This window comes from Anopheles bellator, chromosome 1, assembly GCF_943735745.2.
Source record: "Anopheles bellator chromosome 1, idAnoBellAS_SP24_06.2, whole genome shotgun sequence".
NCBI lineage: Eukaryota > Metazoa > Arthropoda > Insecta > Diptera > Culicidae > Anopheles > Anopheles bellator.
This window is the reverse complement of record NC_071285.1, coordinates 4400977-4413422: the sequence shown is the minus strand read 5'-3', so window position 1 is coordinate 4413422 and position 12446 is coordinate 4400977. Positions and strand designations below refer to the sequence as shown.

General features: G+C 51.0%; 6 protein-coding genes across 7 annotated transcripts; 3 read left to right on the top strand and 3 right to left on the bottom strand.

The window, feature by feature from the left end:
• Nucleotides 1–365: 365 nt before the first annotated feature.
• On the top strand, nt 366–2556 carry LOC131213021 (mitochondrial uncoupling protein Bmcp). Its single transcript, XM_058207098.1, has 5 exons — nt 366–874; nt 1055–1202; nt 1269–1688; nt 1750–1810; nt 1883–2556. The coding sequence occupies exons 1-5, from the start codon at nt 808–810 to the stop codon at nt 2162–2164; spliced, it is 978 nt and encodes a 325-aa protein (XP_058063081.1). The 5' UTR covers nt 366–807; the 3' UTR covers nt 2165–2556.
• A 99-nt stretch (nt 2557–2655) lies between these two features.
• LOC131205844 (myeloid leukemia factor) lies at nt 2656–5685 on the bottom strand. 2 transcript variants are annotated; one of them, XR_009156774.1, is made up of 5 exons: nt 5521–5685; nt 4794–5381; nt 4106–4441; nt 2904–3707; nt 2656–2842 (listed from the first exon to the last, which is right to left on the bottom strand). XR_009156774.1 is itself a non-coding variant. In XM_058198118.1 (4 exons), exons 1-4 carry the CDS (start codon nt 5568–5570, stop codon nt 3614–3616), a joined length of 1068 nt encoding a protein of 355 aa, XP_058054101.1. In that variant the 5' UTR covers nt 5571–5685; the 3' UTR covers nt 2656–3613. The 2 variants fall into 2 exon arrangements, 1 of the variants encoding a protein (XP_058054101.1); XM_058198118.1 differs by having other exon boundaries at nt 2656–3707.
• Nucleotides 5686–6073: 388 nt separating this feature from the next.
• On the bottom strand, nt 6074–8213 carry LOC131216421 (protein OSCP1). The gene is made up of 2 exons (XM_058210907.1): nt 8105–8213; nt 6074–7080 (listed from the first exon to the last, which is right to left on the bottom strand). The coding sequence occupies exons 1-2, from the start codon at nt 8211–8213 to the stop codon at nt 6074–6076; spliced, it is 1116 nt and encodes a 371-aa protein (XP_058066890.1).
• On the top strand, nt 7257–7983 carry LOC131216422 (U6 snRNA-associated Sm-like protein LSm8). The gene is made up of 2 exons (XM_058210909.1): nt 7257–7343; nt 7413–7983. The coding sequence occupies exon 2, from the start codon at nt 7449–7451 to the stop codon at nt 7734–7736; it is 288 nt and encodes a 95-aa protein (XP_058066892.1). The 5' UTR covers nt 7257–7343; nt 7413–7448; the 3' UTR covers nt 7737–7983.
• Nucleotides 8214–8871: 658 nt separating the features above from the next.
• Nucleotides 8872–11422, top strand: LOC131206428 (SET and MYND domain-containing protein 4). The gene is made up of 2 exons (XM_058198975.1): nt 8872–10379; nt 10446–11422. Exons 1-2 carry the CDS (start codon nt 8908–8910, stop codon nt 10804–10806), a joined length of 1833 nt encoding a protein of 610 aa, XP_058054958.1. The 5' UTR covers nt 8872–8907; the 3' UTR covers nt 10807–11422.
• On the bottom strand, nt 10861–12425 carry LOC131206429 (enoyl-[acyl-carrier-protein] reductase, mitochondrial). The gene is made up of 2 exons (XM_058198976.1): nt 12115–12425; nt 10861–12033 (listed from the first exon to the last, which is right to left on the bottom strand). Exons 1-2 carry the CDS (start codon nt 12335–12337, stop codon nt 11177–11179), a joined length of 1080 nt encoding a protein of 359 aa, XP_058054959.1. The 5' UTR covers nt 12338–12425; the 3' UTR covers nt 10861–11176.
• Between the last annotated feature and the right edge of the window lie 21 nt (nt 12426–12446).

Below are 12446 nucleotides of genomic sequence, written 5' to 3'. Positions count from 1 at the left end.
TTGTGCGCTCAATTTTTGGCGTGTGCATTCCTTAACCCCCACAGCTGCATTGGTCGGGTGCGTGAAGTAAGGATCCTATTCTTAATAGATGGCTCTTTTCAAACTAAAAGTATCAAGAGTTTGTATGATTTTTAATAATGCTTTCGAACGAACAAAAAACAACACAGAAGAAAGGAAACAAAAATGTTGAACAATATCCGTAGATTCTTCCCAAAAAGTAAATATGTCCACCTCTTTAGTGAAAATTTCCCATCGTGCACCGGTGGGGTGCGTGAAGTAAGCCTGCGACAGCTGCACGCGCGTGCAAATGTCAGTTACAGCTGTCAGATTCATCGGAACTTCAAATCGTTTCTGGCATCGGCATGGCGAACTAGAGTAAAATATGTTTCAAATAAAACTGTGCTCTCCTGTGCAAATTGAATTGTGCTCAGAGTAAGCGGAGAATTGCAACCAGACCCGTGCGGCGGCCAGATAGGGGTTTCCGATGCAGCCACCAACCCGTGCTCTCTAGTGCTACATCGGGGCACTCGTTAAACACACCGCAAAGTATCGACCTCGAATCTCAGCCCGGCGCGGCAAGCGGAAAAATGTATCGCTCACTGTACGTTCGGAAAATTCGCCGGAAAGTCCTTCGTTCGACCCACTAGAAAAGGCTGCTCCAAGCCACGCCACCATCGACCGAAGATTACCTAGTGCCGCGTGTGGCAGCGAAAGGGTGCTGCGTTTTCCTTTGGTGAGGATCATTTGTTTACAGTCGGTGCTCCTTCTGGCTTTTCGCGCCTACTACGAAGCGCGCCACCCGCTAAGATGGGAGAAATTCGTGATTGGAGGCCTTTCGTTTACGGCGGCATGGCATCGATAATGGCTGAATTCGGTAAGATGGCTCTCGGGGCCGATCGAAAGGGCTCCGAATTGGGTCGGTATTTTTCTAACCCGTTCCCCTGACAATTATGTAACTGGATTCGCGTTACTGGATGCGAGCCGACGTCAAACCGGTGTGCCGTCCCCTGCCCCCCCGCCGTGCACTAACGTTGTCCCAACCCCCTTGTTCCAGGAACGTTCCCTATCGACACAACAAAGACGCGTCTTCAGGTTCAAGGTCAGAAACTGGATCGATCGCACAGCGAGCTGCGGTACCGCGGTATGATGGATGCGTTTGTGAAAATTTCCCGCCAAGAGGGCGTTAAGGCGCTGTACTCCGGGTAGGTTAGACTGTGGCCGGTGCCGCTCTGGCGCAATGCATCTAAAACTTCCGCTTCCGGTTCTAGGATCTGGCCCGCCGTGCTGCGACAAGCAACGTACGGTACGATCAAGTTCGGTACGTATTACACGCTCAAAACGATGGCCACCGACCGGGGCTGGCTTCACGATAAGGCCACGGGCAACGAGAGTGTGTGGTGTAATGCGGCCTGCGCCACGATGGCCGGTGCAATCTCGAGCGCCATCGCCAACCCCACCGACGTGCTGAAGGTTCGAATGCAAGTGCACGGCAAGGGAGCGAAAGATGCTGGCCTGGTGCGCTGCTTCCGGGAGATCTACGTGCACGAAGGTGTGCGCGGCCTGTGGCGAGGCGTGGGTCCAACGGCACAGCGGGCCGCCGTGATAGCGGCCGTCGAGCTACCGGTGTACGATTTTTGCAAATTGCATCTGATGGAAACATTTGGCGACCAGGTCGCTAACCATTTCCTGTGAGTATCGATGGCCGGGGATGCGTTAAATTGCGTTTCTAACGGATTCGTGCCATTTCAGATCTAGTTTTATAGCGAGCTTAGGAAGTGCCATTGCTTCAACGCCAATCGATGTGATAAGAGTAAGTACCGAGTTGTCCGGTTGCGCTCTGACCATGACGACAGCGAATGGACAATTGCCTCTTCACTTACAGACCCGCCTCATGAACCAAAGGCACGTGCACCGCCTGGAACACAACATTTCTCCGGCAGCCACGGCAACCACCACAACGGCCAGCGCAACCACCCACCATGCGGGCACAGCCAGCAGTCCGGTGCGTCTGTACTACACCGGAAGCGTAGACTGTGCCGTGCAAACCGTGCGCAACGAAGGCTTCCGAGCGCTGTACAAAGGTTTCATCCCGACCTGGGTACGCATGGGACCGTGGAACATCATTTTCTTCATCACCTACGAGCAACTGAAGCAGTTCTACTGAGCGCCGTGCCCCACAACACACGCTTCGCATTACCACCCATTTTCAATTGCATTTCAATGCATTTCAATTTAGACAGACAAGCGCGAGTAAGGCCACCCCTAATCGAGTTCACCACCACCACCATTAAAGCCATAGAGAGGTTTTCAGGGCCCTCGGGGAACGCTTGGCCATGCATCCGATCTGATCTGAAAGCCGACCGCCCCACAGCGGACGGATAGCCGCTGCTTTGCGTATGTGTGCTGTTGCCGCTGCTACTGTAGTGTGATTTGCACACGGCACGCACATAGTTCCACCCCGAAGAGGACCGGCGATTTGTTAGCTTTCTCATTTGTAAAATAGATAACAAAAGTTTAGTGAAGAGTTATGTGAGAGAGATATATGTTCTTAAAATATATGTGTAAACACAAACCCCGACCGGGCAGAATGGCGTCTCTTTCTTTCGTGGCGTAATGGGAAAACGAATGCTGGTCCATTGTTTGAAAATGTTTATTTTAGAGCGTTTCTTTTAATGTGTGTCTACTATATCCGGCACGTCGACAGCGAACCACCCGTAGGAACCAACGGTGCGCCCGCTTTTCAAGGCTCTCTCTCCGCAAATGGCCCGCGCCATCATCCATCCTTCCGCTGGCTCCACTCCGGTTCCGGTCCATCCACACCACGCGGAGCCGTTGCTTAACTCTAGAACACGAAATATATTCAACTTACTCGAAAGCACAATAATTATCTTACTTGCTACCACCTTCGTTCAAGATCCTAGGTCATTTCAAGAAATTTCATGTTTTGTTTTTACTTCAGGGCGCCGTGGCCTCTGCCGACCATCCCCGACGTGCCTTCCTTGCAAAACACGGTTTTCGAGAGGTTTTGGTATTTCCCTTACATCCATTGGCGTGCTCGGGGTTCGCGTTTTCTTTTAGCGTTAGCGTACACAAGTCATATATCTTTGTTTGATTGTTACAGAATCATGTTAGATCGAACATTAGCACTACTGTTTTGTTTACTAAACGAATTCATAACGTGTGTATAGGTTGGTGAGCGAAGGACAAAGTAACGAAACGTGAACGTCCGCATTGGCGCTGTGCGACGCTCTTTTTCCACGTAAAAGTAAATAGTGGAGCCTCGTCGTCGTCGTACGTTCCTTCCTCTGAATCAAACTCACATTTCATCTTTGATTATCTATATTCGCCCCCTTGATAATTTAAACGATAACATGGAAGAAAGCAAAATAAAAAATGCTCCGCCCGGCGCGGAAAGCAAAGACAGCATACATTTCAAACCGATTGTGCTCCGAGGCTCCGCTTTTCTGTAAAACTAATGTGGCGGCTGTCACTCTCAGTGGGACAGTGTTCCGCGGGAAAAAAAACATTCTCCTCATCGCACATTCTTTCTCCGTCATAGATTTCTCCCCGAGTGTGATTACGTCGTGTATCGTATCTCGCGGTCCGCACCTGATTACTGATAATGGTGCTGTGGTGTAGTGGACGAAGAGGGGCCCTTCAACGATCGTGACTTTCTGCCGGATACGTTGTACGGATGCGGATGAACGCTGAAAGTAACGACGGGAGAAGAACGACAAGTTAGCGGAACGTATCCAGGGCAACCATAGGCATCCTAGGGGTGTATCGGATTACATAGACAGACAGTGAAGCAATGCTAATACGCCTATTGCCCGATTTGTCAGTAGCTAAATGCACAACAGCAACAGTGCTGCTCAACGGTAACTACGATTGGCACCATGATGGAGGGATTAGTACGCAGAATATGGTGACATGGGGAACAACCCAGCACACACGCGTTAACACAGTGCAGTGGGGCGTGTGTTATGAGAGTTGCAAACGGTTAGCGGAAAGCGGACGCGGGTGAAGAGAAGCGTGACGTTGCAAACGACGATTCCACGAACACCTGGCGTACGTGTATCATCTCGCTTATAGTAGGGGGTACTACCTTGTCGTAATGTGATGATGATTACTGCCACCACCGATTGGCGCCGACGACATGCTCAACGGAGACGACGCTGGCGATCGAATCGGTCGACGGGCTGTGGCTACCGGATTGGAACTTCCGTAGTTTGCCGCACTCTGTTGTTGCTGCTGCTGTCTATTACTGCGCGACCCTTTTGACGCCTGATGCTGCTGCTGCTGCTGCTGCTGAGGAATCCGATTCGGACTGCCGTTGCTATGGTTACACCTCTGGCAGATTGCTGTATCACTCGGATTGCCACAGCGTTCGCACGTGTTGTCGTCCGTTACTTCCGTAATCGAAAGAATTCGCTGCGACGGACTGCAAAAGGGGTCGAAAAATCCAACGCAAAGCACGCATTCCGTGAAAGCGTTGTCGGAGAGGCAAAGTTACAGGCTGTGTGTTGCTTCGTTTCGGGTTTTTCTTTACAAACTTCTACACACTACACTCGGCGCGCCTAGGCAACAAGAAGCCATTTGCTCGGGGCGCAGCAAGCTGTGCGTCGGTAAAAAGGTGTTGCGTCACTCAGCGCCTTGGTCTACAAAATGCTGTACACTGTACAGTGTTCCAAGGAACACAGAAACCCCCGTGCGAGAAAGGGGGGCGTCTCGAAAGAATACCCAACAGCAGGATAGGGGGGTCGCGGGATGTACGGGGTAGCGCTACTACTTACGCCGGTTGTGTTGATGGAAGGGCCAACTGTTCGGTGCGGCGGCCAATTCCGTGCGGCGTGCGGCGGCTCATTGAACTGCGCGCTTTACTTTGGAACTCGCGGTCAAAGTCTTCCGCTTCCTCGTCATCGAGGTTGATGAAATCCTGGCGCTCCTCCTGGGTGCCGGTGGACATATTTTGCTCGCGCTCAATAATATGTGCCCGCTCGCCGATGTGATGCCCTATGGCCATCTTCTTCGTGCCGGTGCGACTGTCCTGCACGGTCTTGCGCGTTTCCTTGATGCCACCCGGTCCGGTGCGTGTGCTTGACGTGGCCTGGTACACCTGGGGCCCATCCGGGCCGGATGTCATCGAAATAACGCTGCTACTGCAGTACGAAGGGCCCATGTCGGGGACACCGGCCGGGTTCAGCAAGCGGTTCATGCCCATGGTCGGGGCCATAAACGGCATCAGTGCGTTGTGGCGCATACCGAACCCAGCGGGCCCCGCACCAATGCTCTCCATTCCACCGCCCCCGAGCATTCCGAACGGGTCGGAGAACAGTGAGTTGAGCATGTTGTTCATCTGGCGCATCGAACGCATGTGATGTCTGGCGTCCCGCATGCACGAGCAAAGGGAACACGGGAAATAATTAGTAAATCCGTCACGGGCTTGCATGAGATGTTCTCCGTTTTCCACTCGCTCCATACCAAATGGAGAAGATGCTGCGTAGCGGAGTTGGCACTCACCCAAAGATTGGATCATCCTCCAGATCGTTCATCATCCCGAAGAGAGACATTTAACTCTTTCGCTGAAGAACCGGACACGGAAGCGGACAGAGAGCTTCGGGTTTCACTTCCGAAGGCAAGTTAGTTCACACGTTCACAAATTACACTTTTTGCTTTTGTCGTCGCGATGCGTCCAAGATTTGTATCTGGGTTGCTGAGAATGAAAATACTGCATCGTAACTACCAACATGAGCGCGAGAAAAAAATCGAGCCATCGAAAGTACTCGAAACAGCTCGAACCATCGAACCACCCTGTTTCATCGACGAAAGTCGTCCCGCTAAAATTCAAAACGTTTTTTTATTTTGCCAAACATTTTACACTTTTTCCTTCGCCGTAAATCACAATGCAACAATTGGAATTTCCAAACAGAAATGATTCCTAATCAGATTAATACACGGGGTAAACCCGTGGGGAGGACTAGTTTCAATTTAACTTTCTTCAATGTACTACGCCACGAAAGACCACTACACACGCTTTGTTTCGGCAACGCGAATTTGTGAGAAAAAATTTGGTTTAAAGTTGTAAATTTTGATCAAACATCTTCAGCAGCTCGTCGTTAGCATCGATCGCGCCCCGGTCGGCCACGTCAAACTCTTCCTTATCTAATTTAATTTTTTTCATCAGTTTCTCCAGATTACTCTCCTTTCCGTTGCTGATCTGCAGCACGGTCGGCTGATCCGGCTGCTCACGGGCACGTTCGCGCGATCCGTCCTCCTGCGGCTCTGCCGATTGCTGGCTCGATGCTGCCTGGCGGTGAGCATCTTCGTTCATTACAATCTCATTTAGGCCACTGTGCATAGAAGTGGATTGGTCGGGTTTCTTCGAACTTTCGGACCCATCGTTTGGTTCCGTGTGACCAGGCTTATGCTGTATGTTTAGCTGCTGCACAAGTGTATCGATTTCGCGGCCGGCCGTTATCATGTCGCTCGAGCTGCTGCCCATCGCATTCGACGGGTCATTGTGTGCCTTAAGCGCGTTTAAGTTGGACGTTTTGGAGTAGATGTTTTCACCAATATTGGTGGTGTAGTAGTTGTAAAACACGTTGTTCTTTGGCTCGGATTCAAACTCTCCGTTCGATTTTTGCAGCCCCATGCGGATGAGAATGGAAATTTTCGTATTGTACGGTTTCAGCCACTTGTACACCTTGCGGTGCACGATAGTCTGCTCGTCTTCGCACAGCGGGTCCCAAAGTTCGATCAGCGATTTCTTGACGCTGTCGATCAGAATTTGTTTGCGCATCTCCGGAATCAGCCGTCCAATACCGTCCAAATGGCGGAACGTGAGATCCAGCAGCAGCGGAGCATTCTTGTTGGTCAGAAACATTTGCCACTTGAAAATCATCACCATCAGATCCCAAAGTTTGTCCATCGAGCTAACGTCCAGACGCATCAGCGAGCAACAGGCGATATCAGTCAGCAGTATGCGCGTTTGCTGTACCGTCAGCATGCTCTGCTGGTACGCCGTTGAGATGTAGTGCAGGAATTTGGGGTCCAGCAACACCTCGGTGATTTCGCGAAGCACTACGGATGAAACAATAGCAATTCAATCAAACGAACAAACAACGACGTGGGTTTGATCGATTTCGGTTTTGAATATTCGACCACCAAACACACCACAATCCGAGCACTCGAGCAGATGTTGGCCGGCGAATTCGAGCTCGCACCGTTTGACAACTGAACTCTTTTTCTGCGGGGAATCAAAAACCAAACACAAACAACGCAAAGAACAATTTCGCATTCGCGAAACGAAGCGCGAATCGTGCGACGCCACAACCAAATACTGGGTACCGTGTTTCGCGCGCTTACAAACTGGTTAGTCTCATTTCCTAACTGTGCTTGTTAATCTTTTCTAGTTCGCATTCAGCACAGACCACCGTAACGGAACTACAATGTCGGGACTTGAGTCGTACGTTAACAATACGGTCTCAATCATCACCGCCGACGGGCGCAACTTTGTCGGCACACTGAAGGGCTTCGATCAGACGATTAACATCATTCTGGACGAGTCGCACGAGCGCGTTTATTCGATGACTGCTGGCATCGAACAGGTCGTGCTTGGTTTGCACATAATTCGCGGCGATAATGTGGCCATCATTGGGCAACTGGACGAGAGTGTGGACAGCAAGCTAGACTTCTCCGCTATCCGTGGCATGCCGCTGGAACCGGTGGTGCATTGATGGCGGAGCCATCAGTTACTAATATGTTCCAAAGTCCAACGGTTGAGACTCTTTTTGTTTGCAATGATGCACGATCGCAACGTGCACGGTGCAAATACGACTAAAGGTACCAAACTTAAACTCATAGGAAATTTGTGCACCCTTTCGAACGGGTTGAGAAGGTGCTTCAAACAACACGGGATATAACGTTTAATCACGTCGATGAAGGATGTAATTTAGGATGAAAAATAAACAGCAGTTATAAGAGTGAGGATTCGATTGACTTTTAACCTATTCGATTGACTTAAATTTAGTGCCGAACGTGGTTTTTGGAAATCAATGCCGTCGAAATAATTGCGAACGAAGCGAAACATATATTCTTTTCTTACCCTGTGCAGATTTATCCAGCGGAATCGATTGAGCCTTCAGGCGTTGGTCAATCACGTACAACATTTCGCACCCCAAATTCAGAATAATCAATAGATTCGTTACGGTCATCGTTGCGGACGAACGGAACCGGTGCAAGGAAGCAATCGCGTAGCAGATGGCACAGGTCAGTGACGGACTGATACTAAAATTACGGTGAAAACGGTCCGCTTTTTGCAACCCAAGGCAGGGCAGCCCCCAAACGTTGCATTGAGTCAGTGAGCGGTGTGTTTGTTGACAACCGAAACTCCATAGTAACCGGATTTATAGGAGTCCCTATTCCATAGGAGCCGATTTTGTTTATTCGTCAAAACACATGTCCAACCACCGCCGTTCAAACCACACACCGGAAGTTTCGAGGGATGCTTTGACCGATTCTAACGATCCAAGATAGATCGTCAAATATAAGGAATTTTAATGCTGTACGTTTGGATGGTCCGCGAAACATTTGATGAAGTACAGCAGGTTTGGAGGGATCTCTGAAGAAAATTGTAATATTTGTTTCACCAACCTTTGACCATTTAACAATAATTGACGGTCTTGAACAGGACATAACCGGCAATTCAAATGCAGCCTCTTGACACGCACTTTTTGTTTTCATCCTTTTTTTTCTACTAGCGAATGGGATCTGTCACAATCAAACTGTCATCGGCTCAGCGAAAGGGTCATGTCTTAAAAAGGGCAGAAAGTTCGTCGTCGTAAACGCCGCGTATCGGAGAAGTGCTTCGTTTCTAACAAACATTTCGTTTGCGCAATAGTGGCCAGAATGTGTACCTCGCTGGAGGAACCGTTCGGCGGATGGGAATTGCTCGAAGAGCTGTGGCCAAGCATCGCTGCGAAAGATCCAACAGGCTCATCGATGGTAACGTCGACCGGAGAAACATCCCGAGTGATGGAGTTTCTTGAACTAGAGTTGCAGAATGCGTGGGAAAGTCCGAATGTGCGTGAGCGATTGCAGCTACGGCCGGATATGAAGGACACCCGAACGGCAAACGACACTCGCACCAAAGGCAACGACTTGTTTCACCCGAAGGTGAAACGGTACATCGAGGCCATCAAGTGGTACAACGAAAGTTTGTGCTTCTCCGAAAGCGGTTCCGAAGAAAGGGCCCTAGCGTACGCAAACCGGTCCGCCGCCTGCTTCGAGCTGCACCGTTACAGCGAGTGTCTGGAAAACGTTCGCCTTGCCCGTGCGTCCAATTATCCGGCCCGGCTGATGGAAAAACTGCTAAAGCGCGAGCAAGCCGCCAAGCAGGCTCTGCAAAGCAACGATGTGAACAACAATCCCAAAAAGGACAAGAACGACACAGGGCGGAATCAGAAACAGGCACACAGCTTGACGCTCACGTACGATGCGAACCGTACCATTCCGCAAGTGGCCAACTGTTTGGAACTAACCGAGAGCGACCAGTTTGGGCGCTATGTGGTGACCAATCGCGACCTGAAAGCAGGCGACGTAGTAGCCATCGAGAAACCGACGCATACTTTGCTGCTCGACAAGTACCGCCACATGAGATGCGACTTTTGTCACCACGAGCGTCTGTACACTCTGATCCCTTGCGAAGGCTGTACCGTGGCCATGTACTGTTCAAACGAGTGCCTTGAAGCGGCGCTTCGCAGCTACCATTGCTACGAATGTCCCATCCTGCGGGACTTGTGGCGAATGTTCACCAAAATACCCCTGATGGCGATGCGCACCGTAACCACGGCGATCGTGTCGTTCGATCGTAATCTCGATGAAATGCGGCTGCATTTAGACGCACTGGAACTGGACGGTGCCAATGTGAATGCCTTTGCCCTGGACTGGCACACGGCATCGCCGCGAGATATTTACAACACGGTACACACGCTAGACACGAACGAACGGCGTCGCGATAAAAAGGATCTTGCCCAACGGATCTTCTTTGCCCTGTTCATGCGGGATCTGCTGCTGGAGCGCACCGTGCTTGGACCGGTCTGCGAACACCAGCCGGAGCGTTCGCAGTTGCTGTACAAACTGCTGCTTCGCCACGTGCAAACTACTGCGACGAACATGCACTCGCTGTACTACATGGAATACGATCCGCACACTGAGGAATTCAACCCTTCCACCTACGCCTCGGCTTGCTTCCCTCTACTCAGCATGCTAAACCACTCGTGTGCGCCGAACATTTCGCGAGTCACTCTGCCCGATGCAAGCTGTGGCGTGCTGGTTGTAAGACCGATTCCGAAAGGAGGACAGTTGTTTGACAACTACGGGTATGTGGCATCCGGTGAAAACTGTCGGTAAAACACATTTTGAAAACTATTCTTCCGCTCTTACAGAAAGCACCATTGTCTTGACGATCTTATCAGTCGGCGCGTGGAATTGGCCAAGCAGTACAAGTTCTTCTGCCGATGCGAGGCATGCGAAAACAATTACGGCCGGTTTTTCCAACTTCCCGGCGTCGACGTACAGCAGTTCGGTGCGATCGATACGTACGGAATCCACGCTAAGCTGGTGCGCCACCAGCCGAAGGTGGCTGCCGAACTGCTGCCAAAACTGGTCGGCTACCTGAACAACCTCGGCTGCCAGTATCCACGGTACGAACTGAGTACGACCCAAGAACTGTTTCTGCGCGCCTTCGAAATTCTGCACAAGGAAACGTCCGATCTCGTGCGCGATCTGCAGTACTGTAAACCGTAAATCGAAAACCGTATACTTAGTCTAGGGATCCCTGAACGATTCTGAAGATCTGATTTTGTTTTTTTACTTTACTGACATGACTCTCGGAGAACAGATCTCATTGGAGTGACTGAAAGGAAAATATTTATACATCGGTTGACTGCTGGACTGTGAGTAGGTAGAGTAAGATATTATAACACATTCGGCATGTTCCGATTTACTATTGGAAAAGAGGGGACACAAGTTTCACACAACGAGTATTGATAACGATATGCTCCATATCGCCTGCCCGTGAGCACCGTATGCGTTTGTGTTCCAGCAAAGAAGTGCCTTTTACGCATACCACAATTCGTTCACCCACCGTCGTTGTTGGGGGAATACAGAGAAAGAATTAAAAACTGAAAATATACTTCTTCCCAACGAATCCCTGAATGCTTTCAGCATTTGTAACGGCGGCCACATAGTTTTCGAACGGAATGAACTCATGCGCGGGCGCCTTCAGGCCTCGGTCGATCAGTCCGAACAGTTCGTTGAACATTTCCGCACGCTGCGGACTGCTGGCATTTTCCTTTGTCCAGCGCGTCATCCAGAAGCCAACGAAGCGAAGATCCTTAAAGATGAGCGATGCCGTCGGCACCGTGACCGGCTCGCGGGACATACCACCGTATGTAACCATAACACCGGCCTGGTCCAGGTGGCGGGACATCTCCAGCGCATTCTTTCCACCGACACAGTTCAGTGCCAGCTTCGGTTTGCGGAATATTCCATCCTTGAACAGTTTGGTTGTCCGCAGTTCCTCTTCGGTGAGGATCTCGGACGCCCCGAGCTCTTTGAGGTACGCCTTCAGCTGCCCAAACTCGGGTCGATCACGCACGATGCCGACACATTCGATACCCCATGCCCGGCACAGCTGAATTATTACTTGACCGCAGGCCGAATTGGCCCCGTTCTGTATGACCGTATCGCCCGGTTGCAGTGACACGAAGTCCTTCAGCATTCGGTAGCCGGTGCACGGGTTGACGGTAATGGTGGCGGCTTCCGCCACTCCGATACTCGCAGGAACTTTCATCAGCTGACCCGCACCGTAGATGGCATGGGAACGCCAAGTTCCAAGCCCGGTCGCAAACGGCACAACACGATCGCCCACCTTGAAATGGGCCCCGCTGGCGCCACCGCCGATGGCGACCACTTCGCCAACGCATTCGTTACCACCAACCGCCGGGAACGCGGGCTTTACCGGATATTTTCCTGTCGGACGGAACGAATTAATCCTACGTTAACATACGAGAGTACGGAGATAACTAGTTGGCTAGCTTAGTAGTGCCCTACCCTGAATCGTGTTGATGTCCGCGGGATTGATCGGTGCTCCGAGAGTCCGCACCAGTACCTCGCCATCCTTCGGCTCTGGCACCGCTTCCTCCTGCAAGCGGAGCACCTTTGCCGGTTCACCAAACTCTCCGTATCGTAGCACTCGGGCAACGGTGCTCATCGCGCAGAAATGCTGCCTGCTGACGGCCTTTACTACCGTGAATCGTTGCGCAATCAGGGACATTTTCACTCCAGACCACTCTCCCGTGACCGTGGTGCGGGGTATCGGATGTTTCGCCTAATCGAGATAAGATAGAATCCGCCGCCGGGTCGTTGTGTTTCGCTTTTGACGT